This window comes from Babylonia areolata, chromosome 23 (assembly GCF_041734735.1).
Source record: "Babylonia areolata isolate BAREFJ2019XMU chromosome 23, ASM4173473v1, whole genome shotgun sequence".
NCBI classification, from domain to species: domain Eukaryota; kingdom Metazoa; phylum Mollusca; class Gastropoda; order Neogastropoda; family Buccinidae; genus Babylonia; species Babylonia areolata.
Window position 1 is genome coordinate 52,833,151 of NC_134898.1, and position 24,452 is coordinate 52,857,602.

The 24,452-nt window shown below is 44.3% G+C and overlaps 1 protein-coding gene across 2 annotated transcripts in view; it reads right to left on the reverse strand.

The window, feature by feature from the left end:
• The window catches only part of LOC143297582 (carnitine O-palmitoyltransferase 1, liver isoform-like), a 93,374-nt gene that overhangs the window by 34,111 nt on the left and 34,811 nt on the right, over positions 1–24,452 (reverse strand). For both annotated transcript variants that reach the window (XM_076609983.1, XM_076609984.1), the window contains exons 9-15: positions 15,711–15,795; positions 14,311–14,425; positions 10,619–10,775; positions 8,882–8,929; positions 6,634–6,741; positions 5,598–5,623; positions 4,580–4,645 (exon numbers count right to left, since the gene is read on the reverse strand). In XM_076609983.1, the coding sequence (XP_076466098.1) occupies positions 4,580–4,645; positions 5,598–5,623; positions 6,634–6,741; positions 8,882–8,929; positions 10,619–10,775; positions 14,311–14,425; positions 15,711–15,795 (605 nt within the window). The remainder of the gene's footprint in view (positions 1–4,579; positions 4,646–5,597; positions 5,624–6,633; positions 6,742–8,881; positions 8,930–10,618; positions 10,776–14,310; positions 14,426–15,710; positions 15,796–24,452) is intronic.

A 24,452-nucleotide genomic window follows, 5' to 3' on the forward strand; every position in this document is an offset into this window, starting at 1 on the left:
AGGCAGAGAGAGAGAGAGAGGCAGAGAACACTGAACACACTGAACTGAGATGGGAATGGAGAGAGAGAGAGAGAGACAGAGAGAGAGAGGCAGAGAGAGAGGCAGAGAGAGAGAGAGGCAGAGAGAGAGAGAAGAGAGAGAGAGGCAGAGAGAGAGAGGCAGAGAGAGAGACAGAGAGACAGAGGCAGAGAAAGGGACTGAGAGAAAGACTGAGACACAGACTGACAAACAGAGACTGAATGCTAATCACTACAGCCCATAACTTGTTAGGAAACAAATGACTATGCTGTATGTTTTTTCTCCACCTCCTCTTCCCCTTGCATGATAATCATTCAGCAAGCACCAGCACTCTTTCACACCAGACAAAGAGAGCGCCCAACTTGAAGGCAACGATCCTTATTGCTGTCTTGTCTGCCTGCACTTAAAGGTTAACAGACCCACAGCCTTTTATGATCATATGGGCAGTTATTTCAAACACACTTATCTAGGGCTCGGCGTAGGAAAGCTGTGCCAAGTCCTCTCCTTCCATCGTTTTAACCTTCCCAATCGAACAAAGTCAGGTGGGGTGAGGAATCCATTTTAGCATGGTGTTGTGTCTTTGGGGAAAGGCATTTTGCTCCATTTTCCTCACTCCACCACACGCGAGTACCTGACTTTGGTCAGGGAAAGTTAACCCCTAGGCTGCCTATATGACGAGATAACTCGTCAGCGCAAGCATGTATGCTTCGATGCCACAATGATGAGAGAACTCGTCATCAAAATATTCTGACTTTTTCCTGGTTTGCATTGAGTTCACTGACAAAAATACTGGCAGCTTTAGCTTGGGGAATCTTTCTAGATTCTATTCATAGCTAGAAACGCCATCTATGTCATGAGGCAGTCCTTTATTTGAATGTTTTGGTTGGGTTACTGCCGCAGTGTTTGCCTGGTTCCTCTCCTCGCTCGCTCAACAAAATGTTGGACACCAGTGCTCAAGACACGCGATTGTGGTGCACTAAATCAACCAAGACTGCTTTCTTTAGCTGATGCTCAGAAAGGATTGAAGAGTAAATTCGAAGGAGAAGACAGTGATGAACATTTATATGATGATTTGATAGAAAATAAAGGGAGCAATCAAGAGACTGGCCAAGATACGACTGTCAGTGAGTGATGCCGCCTGTACAGCTGTAGCAGTTGACAGGAAGGAACCACATTATTAGCAGGACACAGTGTGAGCAATTTTCTTGGCACTTAGCCAATATGGTCTGATGAGAACTGGATGAAGTGACCGTGTGAAAGAGGTGGACAGGAGAGGAGGGGGTGTGGCCCCACATCTAAATTATCACTTGGAGAAATCACAATGCATTGTCTCTCTCTCTCTCTCTCTCTCTTTTATTGTGATTGTTCTAGTATAATTTGTGTGTGCAGATATTATCCATTTGTCCAGAAAATATGATATTTTAGTGCAAATTACCTGACTAATGTTTGGAATGAACAAGCTGAAAATGTGACAACACTGATTTCAAAACAACAGCATGTCTCTGAAAATATATAAAATGGGAAAACATATGTGTTTTGTATTCTTTATTCATTCACCTTTCAGAAAAAAAAAATGCTTTTATGGGTCTTTCTCGAATAACAAAGAGCACAGAATTTTTTGAAAATATATACCCGTTTTTTTGTGAAAAAACCCTGGCAAATAGATTTCACTTAAATCTTATTTTCCTGACAGTGAAAGGGTTAAAGTGATGGAATGCCAGAAGTGGGCCCTGCCTTCCTATGCCGAGCCTTAGACACAATGAATATCAATTCACTGTCCTGCCTTCCTATGCCGAGCCCTAGACACAATGAATATCAATTCACTTCACTGCCCTGCCTTCCTATGCCGAGCACTAGACAATGAATATCAATTCACTGCCCTGCCTTCCTATGCCGAGCCCTAGACAATGAATATCAATTCACTTCACTTCCCTGCCTTCCTATGCCGAGCCCTAGACACAATGAATATCAATTCACTTCACTGCCCTGCCTTCCTATGCCGAGCCCTAGACACAATGAACATCAATCCACTGCCCTGCCTTCCTATGCCGAGCCCTAGACAATGAATATCAATTCACTGCCCTGCCTTCCTATGCCGAGCCCTAGACAATGAATATCAATTCACTTCACTGCCCTGCCTTCCTATGCCGAGCCCTAGACACAATGAACATCAATCCACTGCCCTGCTTTCCTATGCCGAGCCCTAGACAATGAATATCAATTCACTGCCCTGCCTTCCTATGCCGAGCCCTAGACAATGAATATCAATCCACTGCCCTGCCTTCCTATGCCGAGCCCTAGACAATGAATATCAATTCACTTCACTGCCCTGCCATCCTATGCCGAGCCCTAGACACAATGAACATCAATTCACTGCCCTGCCTTCCTATGCCGAGCCCTAGACACAATGAATATCAATTCACTGCCCTGCCTTCCTATGCCGAGCCCTAGACAATGAATATCAATTCACTTCACTGCCCTGCCTTCCTATGCCGAGCCCTAGACAATGAATATCAATTCACTTCACTGCCCTGCCTTCCTATGCCGAGCCCTAGACACAATGAACATCAATCCACTGCCCTGCCTTCCTATGCCGAGCCCTAGACAATGAATATCAATTCACTTCACTGCCCTGCCATCCTATGCCGAGCCCTAGACACAATGAATATCAATTCACTGCCCTGCCTTCCTATGCCGAGCCCTAGACAATGAATATCAATTCACTTCACTGCCCTGCCTTCCTATGCCGAGCCCTAGACACAATGAATATCAATTCACTGCCCTGCCTTCCTATGCCGAGCCCTAGACAATGAATATCAATTCACTTCACTGCCCTGCCTTCCTATGCCGAGCCCTAGACACAATGAATATCAATTCACTGCCCTGATGGTTATAAAAGGCTATGTGAGCTTTAGCCTATAGGCTTAAAAACTATTTCTTTGAACTTTGTCAAATTCTCACTGATTGAACAAATGATTTTTCTATTCTTGATTGTGTCTACCAGTCAGCTGCTGTCTCAGTTTGAATGCAACCTTTGTACAGCACAAAGCTCTTCACACCATGATTCACAAAAGAAAAAAAGGAAGCAGCTTTTGCAATGATAAATACCATAAAAAAATCATAACTGTTTAAAACTGTAATAAAAGTTACTCACATTTCGCTGATCACAACAAATGCAATGCACACACACACACACACACACACACACACACACACACACACACCTCTTGACATTAACCATTTTGATTTTTCAAAATAAACAACTCTCAGACAGACACATACATACTTTTACCTCACTGTAATGAAACATTGTATACACAATTTTGCAATGAACTCAGTTAATAGTCTTACAATATACCTCTTTTTAATTAACCATTACACACAGAACTTTACATTCTACCCCACTGTTTATTAACTATGACACATACTATTTTGCACTCCACCCCAATGTAATTATCCATTACAAACACACACATATTACATTTTACCCCACTGTAATTTCCTATTTTGAATTCAAACATACAGTATGAACGGACAGATGAACACACTTTTGCACAAACACTGTTTGCATGCATGTACAGACACACATGCAGACAACATTTTGCAGATACAAATAAAATTACGTAGAAAATGTCTAAACAAATAACTGAATGAAAACATCATCAAACAAAAACCTGTATCTCTGAATGTGTGTTTAGTGTATGCATGTATGGTTTCTTTGGAATAGTTCGGAGTGTGTGTGTCTCTCACTGTTTCAGTCTGTAGGCCTCTTCTTCCCCTTTCTCTCTCTCTCCCCCTGTTATCATTACTGATTATTATTCTTTAAGTCTCTATTCATCCTGGCTGATATCAACCCCTTGACTGCTGCTGGTAAGTACCCTTTTGAGTGAAGGGCTTTCACCTCAAACCAGTTCAGACATAGTTTACAGCTCAGGGTGTCAATCACCATTCTGTGTTTGGATTTCTTTCTCTTTGGACTGCATTTCTTTTGATCAGCAAAATCAACTACACCACTGATACAGCACACAAAACGGGGTCACTGCATTCCAAAACTCATGCCTCACTCATCTCATTTCACCATGGTTCAGCAGCAGTAAAAGGGTTAATCTAATTTGTGTGTGGACTAAGCGAAACATGGATGAAATCATCTTTTGAACATTGTCTTCACTGAAGATAATTTTGTTCTTACAAATGAGAAGAACAAGAATTTCAAGAAGAAGGAGAAGAAGAAGAAGAAGCAGACGAAGAAGAAGAAGAGGAAGAAGAAGGAGGAGAAGGAGAAGAAGAAGAAGAAGAAGAAGAAGAAGAAGACCTTATTTTGTGTTCTCTTCTATTTGTTTTAAGAACCTGGTGGGTATTCAGCCCTGAAAGTGCTCTTTGCCGTTAGCTGGGCTATAAACAACATGCTCTGATTTGATTTACACCTGTTCAGAATGGGCTATGATGGACGGTCTGAATAACAGTTATTTTGTTACTCTTGTTGTGGTGACGGCTCTGAACAAAAAAGTTCCTCTCCTCAGACACATCAATACCAAATAAAACTAAAAGTAGTCCTACATACCCCAGCTTGAAATACTCGTCGGTGATGGCATACTCCCACATGTGCGCCATAATTGGAGCGTCCGCCCTGTAGACACATTGGCCTCGCTCATCATCTCTTTTCTTTGGTGTCTATTTTTTTGTTTTGTTGATTGTTTTTATCTAGTCATTCACAAATCAAAACTTGCATATCCTACAAATCGCAACAAAGACGTCCTACTATAATCTACAACTGGTATATCTTTCCCATGCTGTTTTTTCTTTCTTTCATGAAATACAGTTTGTATGCCTTACAAACACTGCTTTAAATGCTCATTCACAAATTACAGCTTTTACATCCTGCAATTACATTTGTTTTGTTCACTCTGAATTTACAAATCACAATATGTATATTCACAAATACTGCTTTTTTTTTTTTTTGTTCATTCACAAATCGCATCATGCATACTGCTTTGTCTTTCCTTACCAACAAGTCAAAAGTTGCACATCCTACAAATACTGCTTTTTTGTTGTTTATGACTTACAACTTGCAGATATTACAATACCACCTTTTTTCTGTCACTAATAACAACTTACAGCTTTTCTTCAATCATTTCTCTCACTAATGACAACAATTCAATACAGCTTTTCTTCAATTATTTCTCTCACTAATGACAACAATTCAATACAGCTTTTCTTCAATCATTTCTCTCACTAATGACAACAATTCAATACAGCTTTTCTTCAATTATTTCTCTCACTAATGACAACAATTCAATACAGCTTTTCTTCAATCATAAATCACATCCTGCATATCCTACAAATACTGCTTTTATTGTTGTTTATAAACTACACACCATACAACTTGCACAATATCCTACCAATACAGACAATTAAAACGGTGTATACAAATCAAACCTTTAAAAAAACAAACAATAACAACATAAACACCCACTCCCCTAAAAACAACAACAAGAAACGAAAACAAACAAAAAACTCCACATTCAGGTCATCCCCACCCATTTTACACAAACAGAACAGTATCCTGAAATCAGACTTACCATGAATGTTCACCATTGAAACCAATCTGTAAGAAGGAAAAAAAAGTTTATTTATTTGTTCATCAAGCTATTTTCTTTCCTCAAGTATGACAGGCACAAATTTACAAATACAATGAAAACACATATACAGAATGCCTGCCAATAAAAATATGATGACTTTAAAAAAAAAGTGATGAATTCAAGCAAAAATGAAAAAAAAAAGAAGAAAAAAAAAACAAACCAACAACATTTTTCAGCAATAAAGACTTCAACCCCCTTAAATTTCAAGCAATTTAACACCCTTCAACTACAAACACCCTTCACTATAAACAGTTCAACACCCTTCAACTACAATCACCCTTCACTATAAACAGTTCAACACCCTTCAACTACAAACACCCTTCACTATAAACAGTTCAACACCCTTCAACTACAAACACCCTTCACTATAAACAGTTCAACACCCTTCAACTACAATCACCCTTCACTATAAACAGTTCAACACCCTTCAACTACAAACACCCTTCACTATAAACAGTTCAACACCCTTCAACTACAATCACCCTTCACTATAAACAGTTCAACACCCTTCAACTACAAACACCCTTCACTATAAACAGTTCAACACCCTTCAACTACAAACACCCTTCACTATAAACAGTTCAACACCCTTCAACTACAAACACCCTTCACTATAAACAGTTCAACACCCTTCAACTACAAACACCCTTCACTATAAACAGTTCAACACCCTTCAACTACAAACACCCTTCACTATAAACAGTTCAACACCCTTCAACTACAATCACTTCAGCCCCCTTCATGTTACATGTATGTCTGAGTGTGTATGTGTGCATGCCTGAAATATGATTGAACGACACAGAAAACGAATGATGAGCGCCCAGTGGCAGCCGTCAGTCGGCTCTAGCCAGGTAGGCAGCCTGTTGTGCAAATGACCCTGTGTTTGTAAAACCCTTAGAGCTTGGTCTATGACAGAGGATAGACGCTATATTAGTTATAGTCCATATCATTCATTCCTCATTCACTCTTTACCCACCCGGCCGTTGGGACAGACCACCAGAGTGAAGGACTTGTCGAACCACCGGTTGTATCCAGTCCCGTGGAGCATAGCGCGGCCATAGCGGTCCAGGGACGTCGGATCATTCTGTGGAGAAATAAAAACTTCATTGCTTAATCCAATTAAAATCCTGAAATAAAAACTTCATTGCTTAATCCAATTAAAATCCTGAGGCAGAATTTGAAGTGTGTCCTACGCATGTCCTGGTCATCCCCTGTGGATGTTTACTGTGGTGAAAGGGAAGTAATTTATACAGCAAGGGCAAAATGGGGCACACAACTTCATACCAAGGATACTTTCTTGACCCCTCAGTTCCCCCACCCCACCCACACCCTGCAAACACACACACACACACAGATACCCCCCCACGCCCCCAAAAATTCCTTCTTTTTTTAACAATAATTCTGCCAAATCTAACCCCTCAACCGCCCCACCTAGAAAACACACACACACACACACACACACACAAAACGGTGGGGGGGAAGAGGGCAAGGGAAACCAGAGCCTCAATAATACTAAGAGAGAGAAAAAAAGAGGTGGGGAAAGAGGAAAAGAGAGAGAGAGAGAGAGGGGGGTGGGGGGTTAGAGATAGAGAGAGAAGAGGAGAGAACAGAAGAAACAAGAGAGAAAGAGACAATAAGCAGAAGAAAGTGGAAGAGAGTGAGGGAAAAGGAGGGAGGGAGAGAGAGAGAGAGAGAGAGAGAGAGAGAGAGAGAGAGAGAGAGAGAGAGAGAGAGAGAGAAATATTTAACTGCAAGGCCACAGGCCTGTTTGGAAAAGAGGAAGGAGGGGGAGACAGAGAGACAGAGAGAGAAATATTTAACTGCAAGGCCACAGGGCTGTTTGGAAAAGAGGAAGGAGGGGGAGACAGAGAGACAGAGAGAGAAATATTTAACTGCAAGGCCACAGGCCTGTTTGGAAAAGAGGAAGGAGGGAGGGAGAGAGACAGAGAGAGAAATATTTAACTGCAAGGCCACAGGGCTGTTTGGAAAAGAGGAAGGAGGGAGGGAGAGACAGAGAGAGAAATATTTAACTGCAAGGCCACAGGGCTGTTTGGAAAAGAGGAAGGAGGGAGGGAGAGAGACAGAGAGAGAAATATTTAACTGCAAGGCCACAGGGCTGTTTGGAAAAGAGGAAGGAGGGAGGGAGAGACAGAGAGAGAAATATTTAACTGCAAGGCCACAGGGCTGTTTGGAAAAGAGGAAGGAGGGAGGGAGAGACAGAGAGAGAAATATTTAACTGCAAGGCCACAGGGCTGTTTGGAAAAGAGGAAGGAGGGAGGGAGAGACAGAGAGAGAAATATTTAACTGCAAGGCCACAGGCCTGTTTGGAAAGGAGGGAGGGAGAGAGACAGAGAGAGAAATATTTAACTGCAAGGCCACAGGGCTGTTTGGAAAAGAGGAAGGAGGGAGGGAGAGAGACAGAGAGAGAAGTATTTAACTGCAAGGCCACAGGGCTGTTTGGAAAGGAGGAGGGAGGTGTGCAGGGAGAGAGAGAGAGAGAGAGGTAACGAATGAATGAATGAATGAATGAATGTTCTTTAATAAGGGAAGTGGAATAAGTAAGGACATGCTGTTTTTTCATCCGACCCTCAGGGCAAAGAAATTAAACAAGCGAACAAAATGAAACAAAAAATACAATACAAATAAGTAAAAAAAATAAAAAACAGAAGACAGAAAGAACAAAATAACATCACAGCAAAAAAGAGAAATACAAAAACTAAAAGAGACACTTCACACACATGAACGAATACACTTGCACATGCATGAATATTATACCATCCCTAATTAACAATAATAAAATAGTGCATGATGTTTCATTTCAACATTTAAAGACAGAGAGAGAGATAACGATAACGATAACAATAACAATTTTTTATTCAGATAAAGGCCAAAGCCCCTTACTGAAGGGGGTGACATTAAAGAAAGATAAATAAGATTTTACATGACACACTATGCATCTTCAACACAAACCAACCAAAAAATATCTAACACAGATGTTCAACAACATTCACGTCATAACTATTCTCAATCTCTTCAATGCCTCATATATATAAATGGCCAAGTTACACAGAGTAGACTCATGTCTTGACGACATGAGCAAATTAAATCTAAAGTTAGATGGATCTTTATAATATTTTGGTTGGACAGAGAGAGAGAGAGAGAGAGAGAGAGAGAGAGAGAGAGAGAGAGAGAAGAAGCAGCAAATGACCAGAAGTCAAACTCACTGGATCGTAGTCAACGTTCTCAGTGTCTAGAGCCAGGACAAAAGCAGCCTGCACAATCAGTGTGATCAGAGTTATCTTCCATGTTTCAGCATGATCAGAGTTATCTTCCATGTTTACACCAGGTTTTCACAGTAGTTTTGTGGCTTAGAAAAATGATCAGGTGGACAACGCGTGTGTGTATGTGTAAGTGTGTGTGATGCGTATTTCATGATTTTTGGATTTAATCAGGTTCATAAACTACAGCTGTGGTTTATCATTGTAAAAAACCCCCCAAAAAACAGGAAATGCATATGCAAAGGAAACATCTTGGGTTATAAGTGGTACTCATTACATTACAATGGCTATATATATTATACACACCACTGTGTTTGCCTAAAATTCAGTATCATTTCATTCACCACAGCCCAAAAAAGGCAACTGTGCAAGTGCCTAGTTGGTCTTTGTTGAAACCTGTATTTTCTGCACAGAAACCTTTACTCCCTCCCCCATCGACTCCTCCATTCACACAATTATGTACTGTTTTCTGCACACGATCCTTTCCTCTGTTCACACATCTCTACACTGTTTTCTGCACACGATCCTTTCCTCTGTTCACACATCTCTACACTGTTTTCTGCACACGATCCTTTCCTCTGTTCACACATCTCTACACTGTTTTCTGCACACGATCCTTTCCTCTGTTCACACATCTCTACACTGTTTTCTGCACACGATCCTTTCCTCTGTTCACACATCTCTACACTGTTTTCTGCACACGATCCTTTCCTCTGTTCACACATCTCTACACTGTTTTCTGCACAATATCCTTTCCTCTGTTCACACATCTCTACACTGTTTTCTGCACAAGATCCTTTCCTCTGTTCACACATCTCTACACTGTTTTCTGCACAAGATCCTTTCCTCTGTTCACACATCTCTACACTGTTTTCTGCACACGATCCTTTCCTCTGTTCACACATCTCTACACTATTTTCTGCACAATGTCCCCGCCCCCCCCAAACCTCATCCCTCTTCTTCACACAGGTCACCTGTTTGATGACGCTGAGTAAGGCCTTGTTCTTTCCCTTGCAGAAAAACTTCCCCCCACACCCTCCTTTTATTCATTTATTTTTTTCACCCAGGTCTCCTTTTTGATGGTGTCGAGTGAGGCCTTGTTCTTTCCCTTGGAGAAAAACTCCTCCCACACCTCCCCCCCCCCCCCTTTTTTATATTCATTAATTTTTTTTCACACTGGTTACCTTTTTGATAAGTCCAGTGTAGCCTTGTTCTTTCCCTTGGAGAAAAACTCCTCCCACACCTCCACCCCCCCCCCCTTTTATATTCATTAATTTTTTTTCACACTGGTTACCTTTTTGATAAGTCCAGTGTAGCCTTGTTCTTTCCCTTGAAGAAAAACTTCCCCCCTCACCCCCCTTTTATTCATTAATTTTTTTCACACTGGTTACCTTTTTGATAAGTCCAGTGTAGCCTTGTTCTTTCCCTTGAAGAAAAACTTCCCCCCTCACCCCCCTTTTATTCATTAATTTTTTTCACACAGGTCACCTTTTTGATAAGGCCAGTGTAGCCTTGTTCTTTCCCTTGGAGAAAAACTCACCCCCTCACCCCCCTTTTATTCATTAATTTTTTTCACACAGGTCACCTTTTCGATGGCGTCAAGTGAGGCCTTGTTCTTTCCCTTGGAGAAAAACTCACCCCCTCACCCCCCTTTTATTCATTAATTTTTTTCACACAGGTCACCTTTTCGATGGCGTCAAGTGAGGCCTTGTTCTTTCCCTTGGAGAAAAACTCCCTCCTGGCCTTGGCCCACGGCACTCTCTCCCCGGCTGTCATGGCCGCCATATGCTCTTCCCCCTTCCCCGGGAGTGACTCGTCATCCAGAATGCGCTGGAACATTCTGCAACACCGACAGGGTAGGGTGGAGAAAGTGTTAAAACATGCAAAACATTGTGGCACACAGTGGCTACAGAAAGTGTTTCAGGTTATTGTGCACTGTGGATGGAGGAAGCGCTGTCGAAACATTATATGGGTTATGGTGCACAGTTGGTACAGAGAGCGTTAAAATGTGTTGAAGGTTATGGTGCACAGTTGGTACAGAAAGCGTTAAAATGTGTTGAAGGTTATGGTGCACAGTGGGTACAGAAAGCGTTAAAATGTGCTGAAGGTTATGGTGCACAGTTGGTATAGACAGCGTTAAAATGTGTTGAAGGTTATGTTGCACAGTTGGTACAGAAAGCGTTAAAATGTGTTGAAGGTTATGGTGCACAGTGGGTACAGAAAGCGTTAAAATGTGTTGAAGGTTATGGTGCACAGTTGGTACAGAAAGCGTTAAAATGTGTTGAAGGTTATGGTGCACAGTTGGTATAGACAGCGTTAAAATGTGTTGAAGGTTATGTTGCACAGTTGGTACAGAAAGCGTTAAAATGTGTTGAAGGTTATGGTGCACAGTGGGTACAGACAGCGTTAAAATGTGTTGAAGGTTATGGTGCACAGTGGGTACAGAAAGCGTTAAAATGTGTTGAAGGTTATGGTGCACAGTGGGTACAGAAAGCGTTAAAATGTGCTGAAGGTTATGGTGCACAGTTGGTACAGAAAGCGTTAAAATGTGCTGAAGGTTATGGTGCACAGTTGGTATAGACAGCGTTAAAATGTGTTGAAGGTTATGGTGCACAGTTGGTACAGAAAGCGTTAAAATGTGTTGAAGGTTATGGTGCACAGTTGGTATAGACAGCGTTAAAATGTGTTGAAGGTTATGGTGCACAGTTGGTATAGACAGCGTTAAAATGTGTTGAAGGTTATGGTGCACAGTGGGTACAGACAGCGTTAAAATGTGTTGAAGGTTATGGTGCACAGTTGGTACAGACAGCGTTAAAATGTGCTGAAGGTTATGGTGCACAGTTGGTACAGAAAGCGTTAAAATGTGTTGAAGGTTATGGTGCACAGTGGGTACAGAAAGCGTTAAAATGTGCTGAAGGTTATGGTGCACAGTTGGTATAGACAGTGTTAAAATGTGTTGAAGGTTATGGTGCACAGTGGGTACAGAAAGCGTTAAAATGTGTTGAAGGTTATGGTGCACAGTTGGTACAGAAAGCGTTAAAATGTGCTGAAGGTTATGGTGCACAGTTGGTATAGACAGCGTTAAAATGTGTTGAAGGTTATGGTGCACAGTTGGTACAGAAAGCGTTAAAATGTGTTGAAGGTTATGGTGCACAGTTGGTACAGAAAGCGTTAAAATGTGCTGAAGGTTATGGTGCACAGTTGGTATAGAAAGCGTTAAAATGTGTTGAAGGTTATGGTGCACAGTTGGTACAGAAAGCGTTAAAATGTGTTGAAGGTTATGGTGCACAGTTGGTACAGAAAGCGTTAAAATGTGCTGAAGGTTATGGTGCACAGTTGGTACAGAAAGCGTTAAAATGTGTTGAAGGTTATGGTGCACAGTTGGTACAGAAAGCGTTAAAATGTGTTGAAGGTTATGGTGCACAGTGGGTACAGAAAGCGTTAAAATGTGTTGAAGGTTATGGTGCACAGTTGGTACAGAAAGCGTTAAAATGTGTTGAAGGTTATGGTGCACAGTTGGTACAGAAAGCGTTAAAATGTGTTGAAGGTTATGGTGCACAGTGGGTATAGACAGCGTTAAAATGTGTTGAAGGTTATGGTGCACAGTTGGTATAGACAGCGTTAAAATGTGTTGAAGGTTATGGTGCACAGTTGGTACAGAAAGCGTTAAAATGTGCTGAAGGTTATGGTGCACAGTTGGTACAGAAAGCGTTAAAATGTGTTGAAGGTTATGGTGCACAGTTGGTACAGAAAGCGTTAAAATGTGTTGAAGGTTATGGTGCACAGTGGGTACAGAAAGAGTTAAAATGTGTTGAAGGTTATGGTGCACAGTTGGTATAGACAGCGTTAAAATGTGTTGAAGGTTATGGTGCACAGTTGGTACAGAAAGCGTTAAAATGTGTTGAAGGTTATGGTGCACAGTGGGTATAGACAGCGTTAAAATGTGTTGAAGGTTATGGTGCACAGTTGGTATAGACAGCGTTAAAATGTGTTGAAGGTTATGGTGCACAGTTGGTACAGAAAGCGTTAAAATGTGTTGAAGGTTATGGTGCACAGTGGGTATAGACAGCGTTAAAATGTGTTGAAGGTTATGGTGCACAGTGGGTACAGACAGTGTTAAAATGTGTTGAAGGTTATGGTGCACAGTTGGTATAGACAGCGTTAAAATGTGTTGAAGGTTATGTTGCACAGTTGGTACAGAAAGCGTTAAAATGTGTTGAAGGTTATGGTGCACAGTTGGTACAGAAAGCGTTAAAATGTGTTGAAGGTTATGGTGCACAGTGGGTACAGAAAGAGTTAAAATGTGTTGAAGGTTATGGTGCAAAGTGGGTGGAAAAAGTGTTAAAACGTGTTTGAGGTGAAGGTCACAGTGGGTGGAGAAAGTGTTAAAGCGTGTTAAAGGTTATAGTGCACTGTGGGCGGAGAAAGTGCTATTAAATCATGTTAAAGATTACCATGCACAATTGGTACAGAAAGCATTAAAATGTGTTAAAGTTGTGGCACACAGTGGGAGAAGAGAGCATTAAAACATGTTAAAGGGTACAGTCACAGTGGGTGAAGAAATGGTTAAAACATGTTCAAGGTTATGGTGCACAGTTGGAACAGAAAGAGTTAAAATGTGCTGAGGGTTACTATGGCACACAGTGGGTGGAGAGAGTGTTTAAACATGTTAAAGGGTACAGTCACATGGGTGGAGAAATGGTGAAAACATGTTAAAGGTTATGGTGCACACTTGGTACAGGAAGTGTTAAAACACGTTAAAGGCGATGGCGCACAGTGGTTGGGGAAAGTTAAAACATGTTAAAGGTTCATCCCTGAACTGCTGCTGTATGTCATTCATCATTCTGTTATTTGCACTTCTTCCTCTTGGGGCTGCATTATTTTTTGTGTTCAGCAAAATGAATGGCACCACTGATAGTGATATAAGTACACAAAGAGTTGTAACGGCACATGCCACTCTTGATTTCTTTTCACCTCGATTCAACAGTTCATGAGTAAAGTCAAAGGACCAACAGCCTTATATGGCCATCAGGGCAGTGAATTCATTTCCACTGTGTCTAGGGCTTGGCATTAGAAAACAGCGCCGAACCTCTCCTTCCCGTGTTTTAACCTTCCCCGACCAAAGTCTGGTACCCATTCACACCTGGCTGAAATGAGGGACAAATAGTTGTGTAGTGAAGTGTCTGTCCCAATTATGTTTCTCATTCCCCTTTGCCCCCCAACACCTGTAATTATTAGTGTCATTATCATATTAAAAAAACCCATCTTAATGAAGCAAGCGAATGTCATTGCCTATCCTATAAACCTTTGAACTGGGTAAAACAAGCTTGAAATAACTTAAAAACAGAAACAAAAACAAACAAAAAACAACTCACGCCTCAAGTTCTATGGGTTCCAGAATGCGGCGCTTGTGGCGGATGTACACCTTGAAGTACCTCCCCTTATGGTACACAGCGATGTGGTTCGATTCTTTCAAATGCTGAAGAGTGTCTGAAAAATAATGCAGACACTACAAATCTCTTGTTGAAACACAACATGGACTGGACACTTAAAACTGTTGTTGGTGTTGTTTTGCTGCCCCATCATCTGCACATTTTCAGTGGTATTACTCACACAATGCTCAATCTGAGTCCCCCATACACAGCCACAACAAAGTTTGTCACAGTCCTTGCATCATCGACAGTCGACAGGAAACTGTTGATGTTAGGTTGCTTGAGGCTACACATCAGAGGAGACTCTGCACTGCTGCTGAGTCTTTTTGAAGGTGTTCAGTAATACCGATTCTGTTTTTAAAAATGTTTTCATTAAACAAACAGGTTATTTCATGCATTTTGGTGGGGTTTTTTTTTAATGTTTCAAGTGCAACTGAATTATTTACAATAGATGCCTTTAAAGTCTTTGATTATATGTATGTGTTATCTTTGAATGTTTTCACTGTATATTTGTATGTGTTCTCTTGCCTACTCTCACCAAGATATGTGAAATGAGTATCCTCATCCTCAATGAAACAATATCACCAAGATATGTGAAATGAGTATCCTCATCCTCAATGAAACAATATTCTGAGAATTGTTTCTATTCATGTCTGTTTTAGCTTTTGCTAATATTGCACTTTTGTTATCTATTTTTTGGGTAAAATTATGTAAATGTAAAGGACATGAATGAAATAATGAACAATCAATAAATATTCAATAAAAACAGAAAGAAAAGATGAAAGAAAAATAATGCTCAGTAGCGTAATGTTTCTTCTCTTTCCATAACATACACAAACTAAAAATCTCAACTCTTTCAAGAATTTGTTTCCATAACATACACAAACTAAAAATCTCAACTCTTTCAAGAATTTGATCAAAACATGATGTTAAAAAACAACAACAAACAAACAAACAAAAAATGACAAAAACCAATTGTAAAAAGCTGACACATTTTCGCTGCATTGGAAACAATTCAGAATAACACTATAATGATTATCTCTCCATTCCTCCAGTTTCACAAATCTTTTCTGTCATCATGCCTGCAAGATGGGGTGTAGAGGAAGAGGCAGTTACAGAGATAGGATGGGACAGGCTTATTCATGTATTTATGTCATTGCTAGAACTACAAGCCTTGGAGGCTAGTTGGCCTTTGGGGACCATCTCAACACCCACTGTCCTAAAACCCTTGTAGCTGAGAGAGTAGGGCTGTCCTAATGGTCTCAGTCGGACACGATTACTGACTATCATAAAGTTCTGCAAGAGATAAAACAGTCTGAAGACAAGAAGACACCTGCACTGACCTGTCTCAATTCCAGGTATACGTGTCGTGTTGAACTGACGCTCGTACTGCGCAGAGCACAGGGGCACCGTCTTGTTCAGTACGATCTGTGTCGAAACAATGCACTTTCATCATGCAGGCATTCCAGTACACACTTTTCACAAGCACAAATTGGCCAGCCACACTTAAACTCTCAGTACACAGGCAGCGCCCTTACCAGAACTCAACGCTTGTACAATGCAACCTTCACCGAACCAAAACCCAAGCACTGAGCAACTTGATTTTAAGGGCGTCAGCTAATAGGCTGTTAAACTCGATGACACAGCGCTTTTGTGCGTGTGAAGGAGGGGGGTTGGGGAAGAAGAGGGAGATGCATTATGGGAAGTCACAAAAAAGGTGATTTTTTTTTTTTTTTATAGCTGATCATGGTGTGACATCATTTCCCATGCAGGTTAAAACGGCCAAATGTGTTGACAGATTTTGTGACGATTTTCTTCAAAGTTATGCATACTTTTTACGTATCACATCCTCCCCCCCCCCCCCCCCCCCAAACACACCCTCTTTTTTTTTGATGACATGGGGAGAGTTTTATTACGGTTGTCAGGTCAGGTCATTAGATCTGGTACTGGTAACCTGTAATCCAGTACAACCTGTTCAGGGTCGGATTGCCGGCGACTAAACCGGCACTCCCACCGCTCCCTTCCGGGACTGGTGATGTGGGTGGCTAGACACCCTTATGGAGATCCATAAAAGGGCATTGGCTCAGGAGAGCCACAGACGGCCATCTAGCTCCACCGTGCTGTGTGCATGCCACACGCAGTTGGCCCCCGGGGTGTGTCTACCCATGCATGCGAAGTCTGGATCCAGCAGAATCTGCGGAAGAAACCCATCGGTTCAACGGAGAGGAAGGCGGTTACAGCAACGCACTGTGGAGTGCAGAGAGCAAGATGAGACACCGAAAGGATATCTTGGTCATCCACTGCATCCGTGCTCATCCTCCAGTCGTCTCGACTTAGTCTTGCCACTGGAAATTGGTGGACCCGGACGAGAGAGTGAGGTCGACGTTGCGCAACTCCTCTTCACTTTAAACAAACTCATCGCGCAAGTCATCAGTCATCCTTAATGACCTTTCATCCTTCATCATTTCATCACCCCCAAGTCCTGTGGCGACAGGCGAGCGACGAAACGACAGGTGTGGGTACACTGGCAGTCGCAGCCGCAGACCTGCACACAGGCGGCTCAGGCCATAGGGTCGTTCTTCATCAACAGGAGCAGCGATGGAGCTCGGCAGCTGTCTGAGCATCTGAGCAGCCCTCTTTAGGAATGCACTGCTCACCTCCCTGGCATGAGGAAGGGGCTAGAAAAGGTGCCCTAAAAATTGCCTGCTCCATATCACCCTGGCCAGCATACCGCGGCTGGTGGGGACCCTACATCAGTGGTCGAAACAAAGAGAAAGAAAAGAAAAAAACAAGGACCGTTCCTCTCACCATTGGTGCTTGGAACATAAGGACTCTCCTGGACAGAGATAACGCGGACAGACCCCAAAGGAGAACGGCACGAGTTGCATCCGAACTCGCCAGATACAACATCGACATCGCAGCCTTGAGTGAGACTCAGCTTGCAGGCGAAGGCGAGCTCTGTGAACAGGGATCTGGTTACACCTTCTTCTGGAGTGGACGAGGAAGCGAAGAGCGACGTGAGGCTGGCGTTGGTTTTGCAGTAAAAACAGCACTTGTCAGCAAGCTAGCTGGAATCCCACAGGGAGTCAACGATAGGCTTATGACCATGAAACTCCCACTGGCATCTGGCCAGAAGCACCTCACCATTGTCAGTGCCTATGCCCCAACCATGACCAACCCGGATGAAGTGAAGGCAAAGTTCTACGAGGACCTTCATTCTGTCATTGCTGCTATCCCTAAAGCAGACAAGCTCATCATTCTTGGGGACTTCAATGCTAGAGCTGGCTCTGACTACATCTCCTGGGATGGAGTGATTGGAAAGCACGGTGTGGGCCACTGCAACCCAAATGGATTGCTTTTGCTTCAGACCTGTGCAGAGCACGAACTGCTGATAACCAACACAGTTTTCTGCCTCCCTACCCGTAACAGGACGTCATGGATGCACCCTCGCTCAATGCATTGGCATCTCATCGATTACGTCATCGTCAGGAAAAGGGATAGGCAAGATGTACGTGTAACAAAGACCATGTGCGGCGCCAAGTGTTGGACAGACCATCGCCTTGTAGTCTCGAAGCTGAATATTCGAATCCAGCCCAAGAGACGCCCCTAAGCTGAAAAATATCACCATCAAACAGTCCTTTGTGGAGCTGCTGGAAGATCGTCTGGAATCCGCCTCTCTGGACAACCAGAATGTGGAGTCTGACTGGAGGACCCTGCGTGAGCTGATCTATAGTACAGCTTCAGAGACCCTGGGACCCATGACCAGAAAGCACAAAGACTGGTTTGATGAAAACTGTGATGAAATCAAGCAGCTTCTGGATGAGAAACGCCGTCTGCATCAAGCCTACCTGAGCAACCCAAAGTCCACATCAAACAAGGATGCGTACAATGCCATCCGCAGGACTGTTCAGCAAAAGTTACGTCAGATGCAGGATAAGTGGCTGAGTGACAAAGCAGATGAGATCCAGGGATATGCTGACAGGCACGATATGAAGAGGTTCTATCATGCCTTAAAAGAAGTCTACGGCCCCACATCCTCAGGATCATCCCCCCTCCTCAGTGCAGATGGAAATACCTTGATCACCGAGAAGGAGAAAATTCTCGAACGCTGGGCTGAGCACTTCAACAGTGTCTTAAATCGCCCTTCCTCCATAAATGATGAAGCCATAGACCGTCTCCCACAAGTCCCCATCACTTCTTGAGACCCAGAAAGCAATCCGTCTGCTATCCAGTGGCAAAGCACCTGGCTCAGACTCCATACCAGCAGAGGTCTACAAGCATGGAGGCACTGTGCTGACTGAGAAGCTCCATCAGCTGTACTCACTCACGTGGAAAGAAGAGACAATCCCCCAGGATTTCAAAGATGCATCTATCATTCACTTGTACAAGCGAAAGGGGAACCGGCAAGCCTGTGATAACCATCGGGGCATTTCCTTGCTCTCCATCGCAGGCAAGATACTTGCCAGGATCCTACTAAACCGCCTCACAGCACACTTTGACCAAGGTCATTTGCCTGAGAGCCAATGTGGATTCCGGAAAGAGTGCGGAACCACCGACATGGTGTTTGCTGCAAGGCAGCTGCAAGAGAAATGTCAGGAGCAAAATGCTGATCTGTTCTCCACCTATGTTGACCTCACTAAGGCCTTCGACACCGTGAGTAGAGAGGGACTGTGGAAGATCATGGCCAAGTACGGATGCCCTCGGAAATTTATTTCCTTGGTTAGCCAATTCCATGAAGGCATGCAGGCTCGAGTCCAGGACAATGGTGAAACATCTGCTCCTTTTGCTGTCACAAATGGTGTCAAGCAAGGCTGCGTCCTGGCTCCAACGCTGTTCAGCCTCATGTTCTCTGCAATGCTTACTGATGCCTTCAGAGATGGCGATGTTGGAATCAGCCTAAAGTACCGAACAGATGGCAAGCTGTTTAACCTCAGAAGGCTTCAAGCAAAAACGAAGGTCATGACAGACATCATCAGAGACTTTTTGTTTGCTGATGATTGTGCCCTCAACGCTGGATCTGAAGCTGACATGCAACTCAGCGTCGACAAGTTTGCCACTGCCAGCAGGAACTTCAGCCTTACCATCAGCACGAGGAAAACTGAAGTTCTCCATCAGCCAGCCCCAGGGAAACCCTACGTTGAGCCCAACATCACAGTCAACGGTCAGAGACTCAGTGCGGTGGAGCGGTTCACATACCTTGGCAGCACACTGTCACGAAATGCGACCATTGACGATGAAGTGAACGTCAGGATTGCAAGAGCAAGCGCAACTTTTGGTAGACTCAATGCAAATGTCTGGATTAGAAGAGACATTAGTCTTGAGACCAAGCTAAAGGTCTACAGAGCAGTAGTTCTCCCCACACTACTGTACGCCTGCGAAACTTGGACAGTGTACCAACGACATGCCAAGAAGCTGAACCACTTCCACACAACATGCCTCAGGAAGCTACTGAACATCAAGTGGCAAGACAGGACCCCAGACGCAGAGGTGCTCGCAAAAGCCACCCTTCCCAGCATCTTCACCATCCTGATGCAGTCCCAGCTTCGCTGGGCTGGACACGTGGCGTGCATGCCAGACCATCGGCTGCCCAAAAGGCTCTTCTATGGCGAGCTGCAACAAGGGAAGAGATCACACGGAGGTCAGAAGAAGCGCTTCAGAGATACTCTGAAAGTCTCTCTGAAAGCGTTTGATATGAACCCTGACTCCTGGGAGGAATCTGCAGTGGACCGTGACAAATGGTGCGCTGCTGTGCACAAAGGTGCCAAGTTGTGCGAGGCCAACAGGACTGCTGCAGCTGTTCAGAAGAGGCAGGCCAGAAAGTCACGGGCAAACAAGCTCCCTGATAATGATATGCCTGTCTTTGTCTGCCCCAACTGTCAGTGAACATTTCGTGCGCAGATTGGACTATTCAGCCATCTGCGCATTCACAGATAGATTCATGAGCATCCCCCCACCACCCTCCCCACATCCCCCAGCTGGATGACAACGATGGTCATCATCGATCTCGATGGACACACCACCACCATATGCTTAGAAGAGCTTGAAAAATGAACTACAGGACTATTTGGGCTTAAAATGCTTGAAAGATGACATGGAAAATGCTATAGGGCTTGAAAGATGACATGGAAAACTTTATCAGGCTTCAAATGCTAGAACATTGAAATGGAAGACTTTCTTATGGCTTGACATGGGAAAGTGTATTCTGTGATCTTGGTGTGCTCAAGACTCAACCTTTGAAACAGTTTCCCGGCCTTCTGATGCTGTTCCTCACCTGCAGAGGTGGTCCTGGCTGGATTTCAGAGGACCCAGGACAAAAGTAGTGTGTTTCTGCGATTGACGCCCTCCACCTTGGTGGCACTCAGCCTGATGGTAGACAAAGACATGGACAGCCAGCTGAAGTAGCTGTTGCTGCGTGTGAAGGTCAAGGTTGCACTGGTCATGTGACCCACATCCATGGGCACCAGCATGACAGGACTGACCACCTGACCAGCAGTCAGAACACCCTGGTGCAGTAGCAGTGGAGGAGTTGGCGTTGTTGCCTGTGATCTGCACATGCAGCTGACCATTGGCGCTGCCCACGTCCTCAGAAAGGGTCAGACGCACAAGATAGTGGTAACCACAGAAGGGAGCATGAGACAATGTGTTGAGATAGAACTGGCCACAGTGCTTGTACAAGTCAGTGCGGCAGCCCATGGAGGGGCAAGGCAAGGGTGGTTACCGCATCGCAGACACTCCCCTGCCCGGAAGTCCTCTGTGCTGGTGCACTGGTTGGCGGTGAAGAAACAGTTGGAGATGATGAACTTCAGGAACAGCATGATGAAGCGATCATGGTTGCAGGCCATCGCGTATTCGGCGTTAGTCATTCCTTCTCTGTAAGCATCGCTGACAAAGTTGTATACAGAGGTGTCCGTGTGACATCCAGGCTGGTTCTGGCCACCATTAGGGTAAAAATCAATGTCCCCCATCGGCTGCAGAGTTCCATAACCCCCAGAGGTGGTGAACAGAGCGCCGTCAGTGTGCAGAGTTCCATAACCCCCACAGGTGGTGAACAGAGCGCCGTCAGTGTGCAGAGTTCCATAACCCCCACAGGTGGTGAACAGAGCGCCGTCAGTGTGCAGAGTTCCATAACTCCCACAGGTGGTGAACAGAGCGCCGTCAGTGTGCAGAGTTCCATAACCCCCACAGGTGGTGAACAGAGCGCTGTCAGTGTGCAGAGTTCCATAACTCCCACAGGTGGTGAACAGAGCGCCGTCAGTGTGCAGAGTTCCATAACCCCCACAGGTGGTGAACAGAGCGCTGTCAGTGTGCAGAGTTCCATAACTCCCACAGGTGGTGAACAGAGCGCCGTCAGTGTGCAGAGTTCCATAACACCATAGGTGGTGAGCTGAGCGCCATCAGTGTGCAGAGTTCCATAACACCATAGGTGGTGAACAGAGCGCCGTCAGTGTGCAGAGTTCCATAACACCATAGGTGGTGAACAGAGCGCCGTCAGTGTGCAGAGTTCCATAACACCATAGGTGGTGAACAGAGCGCCGTCAGTGTGCAGAGTTCCATAACCCCCACAGGTGGTGAACAGAGCGCCGTCAGTGTGCAGAGTTCCATAACCCCCACAGGTGGTGAACAGAGCGCTGTCAGTGTGCAGAGTTCCATAACTCCCACAGGTGGTGAACAGAGCGCCGTCAGTGTGCAGAGTTCCATAACACCATAGGTGGTGAGCTGAGCGCCATCAGTGTGCAGAGTTCCATAACACCATAGGTGGTGAACAGAGCGCCGTCAGTGTGCAGAGTTCCATAACACCATAGGTGGTGAACAGAGCGCCGTCAGTGTGCAGAGTTCCATAACCCCCATAGGTGGTGAACAGAGCGCCGTCAGTGTGCAGAGTTCCATAACACCACAGGTGGTGAACAGAGCGCCGTCAGTGTGCAGAGTTCCATAACCCCCACAGGTGGTGAGCTGAGCGCCGTCAGTGTGCAGAGTTCCATAACCCCCATAGGTGGTGAGCTGAGCGCCGTCAGTGTGCAGAGTTCCATAACCCCCACAGGTGGTGAACAGAGCGCCGTCAGTGTGCAGAGTTCCATAACCCCCATAGGTGGTGAACAGAGCGCCGTCAGTGTGCAGAGTTCCATAACACCATAGGTGGTGAACTGAGCGCCGTCAGTGTGCAGAGTTCCATAACCCCCATAGGTGGTGAACTGAGCGCCGTCAGTGTGCAGAGTTCCATAACACCATAGGTGGTGAACTGAGCGCCGTCAGTGTGCAGAGTTCCATAACACCATAGGTGGTGAACTGAGCGCTGTCAGTGTGGATCACGTCCACCCAGCCAGCATCCGAAGAGTCCAGGCGGATCTCAGGGGGCTGGTAGCTGAAGTTAGGGTCTGCTGGGTTCAGCCCAGTGATTCCAGCGATCTGTCCACGGACAATTCTGCCAGCATGGCCAGCCACGTGAGTGCCCAGACTGTGGCCAATCAAATGAAAGCGCCCCTTTCAGCTGGCCAATCAGCTTGACGAGGCAGGCAAGCTCCGCCCCTACCATGCGGGTATTGGCCGCTGCCTGGGTGTATGGGAAGCCGGCTCCTACCCCCCAGCTCACAGTGATGACGTTGATGTTTTCCTGTTCCAGCAGAGAGTGGGTCATCTCCAGAGCCCATGGGCTGCAGTCGTTGTGCAGGAAGCCGTGGATCAGGACCTTCACCGGCATTACAAAAAGGCCCGAACACAGTACTGAACACTAACAGCCATACAGACATACAAATCTTGACTTGAAAACGTTATCCAGTCTCTCCTTTGTACCACTGAAGGACAATACACAAACGAATGGGACACACACAGTGAACAAAGGAACGTTACAAACACAATGATCAAAGGAAAGGCACACGCAATAAACAAAGGAATGACACACACACACACACATGCACACACATGTACACATACACACACAGAGTGAACAAAGGAATGTCACACACAAACACACACAGTGAAAAAAGGAATGGCATATACAGAAGAAACAAAGAAATGGCACACACACACAATAAACAAAAGAATGTTGCATTAAGGAATGGTACACACAATGAACAAAGGAATGGTATACACACACACACACAATAACAAAGGTATGGCACACACAATGAGCAAAAAATGGCACACACACAATGAACAAAGGAATGGCACACAACAAGATAAAAAAGAAAAACGCACACACAAAGAACAAAAGCATGGCACATACAATTAACAAAATAGCACACACACAATAAACAAAAAATGTCACAAACACACACTGAACAAATGAACGCCACACATAATGAACAAAGGAACGGCAAACACAATGAACAAAGGAATGCCATATGCGATGAACAAAGGAACACCACACGTAATAAACAAGGGAACGCCACACACAGTGAAAAGAGCAACGGCACATACAATGAACAAAGGAATGGCACACACACACAATGAACAAAGGAATGGCAAACAAAATGAACAAAGGAATGGCATACATAACAAACACAGGAATAGCACACACCAGGAACAAAGGAACAGCGCACACACACAATGAACAAAGGAACAGCACACACACACACACAATGAACAAAGGAACAGCACACACATACACACACACAATGAATACAGGAACAGCACACACATACACACACAATGATCAACACACACACAATGAATACAGGAACAGCACACACATACACACACAATGATCAACACACACACAATGAACACAGGAACAGCACACACATACACACACAATGATCAACACACACACAATGAACACAGGAACAGCACACACATACACACACAATGATCAACACACACACAATGAACACAGGAACAGCACACACATACACACACAATGATCAACACACACACAATGAACACAGGAACAGCACACACATACACACACAATGATCAACACACACACAATGAACACAGGAACAGCACACACATACACACACAATGATCAACACACACACAATGAACACAGGAACAGCACACACATACACACACAATGATCAACACACACACAATGAACAAAGGAACAGCACACACAATGGATGAAGACATTGAACACACACCCAAAC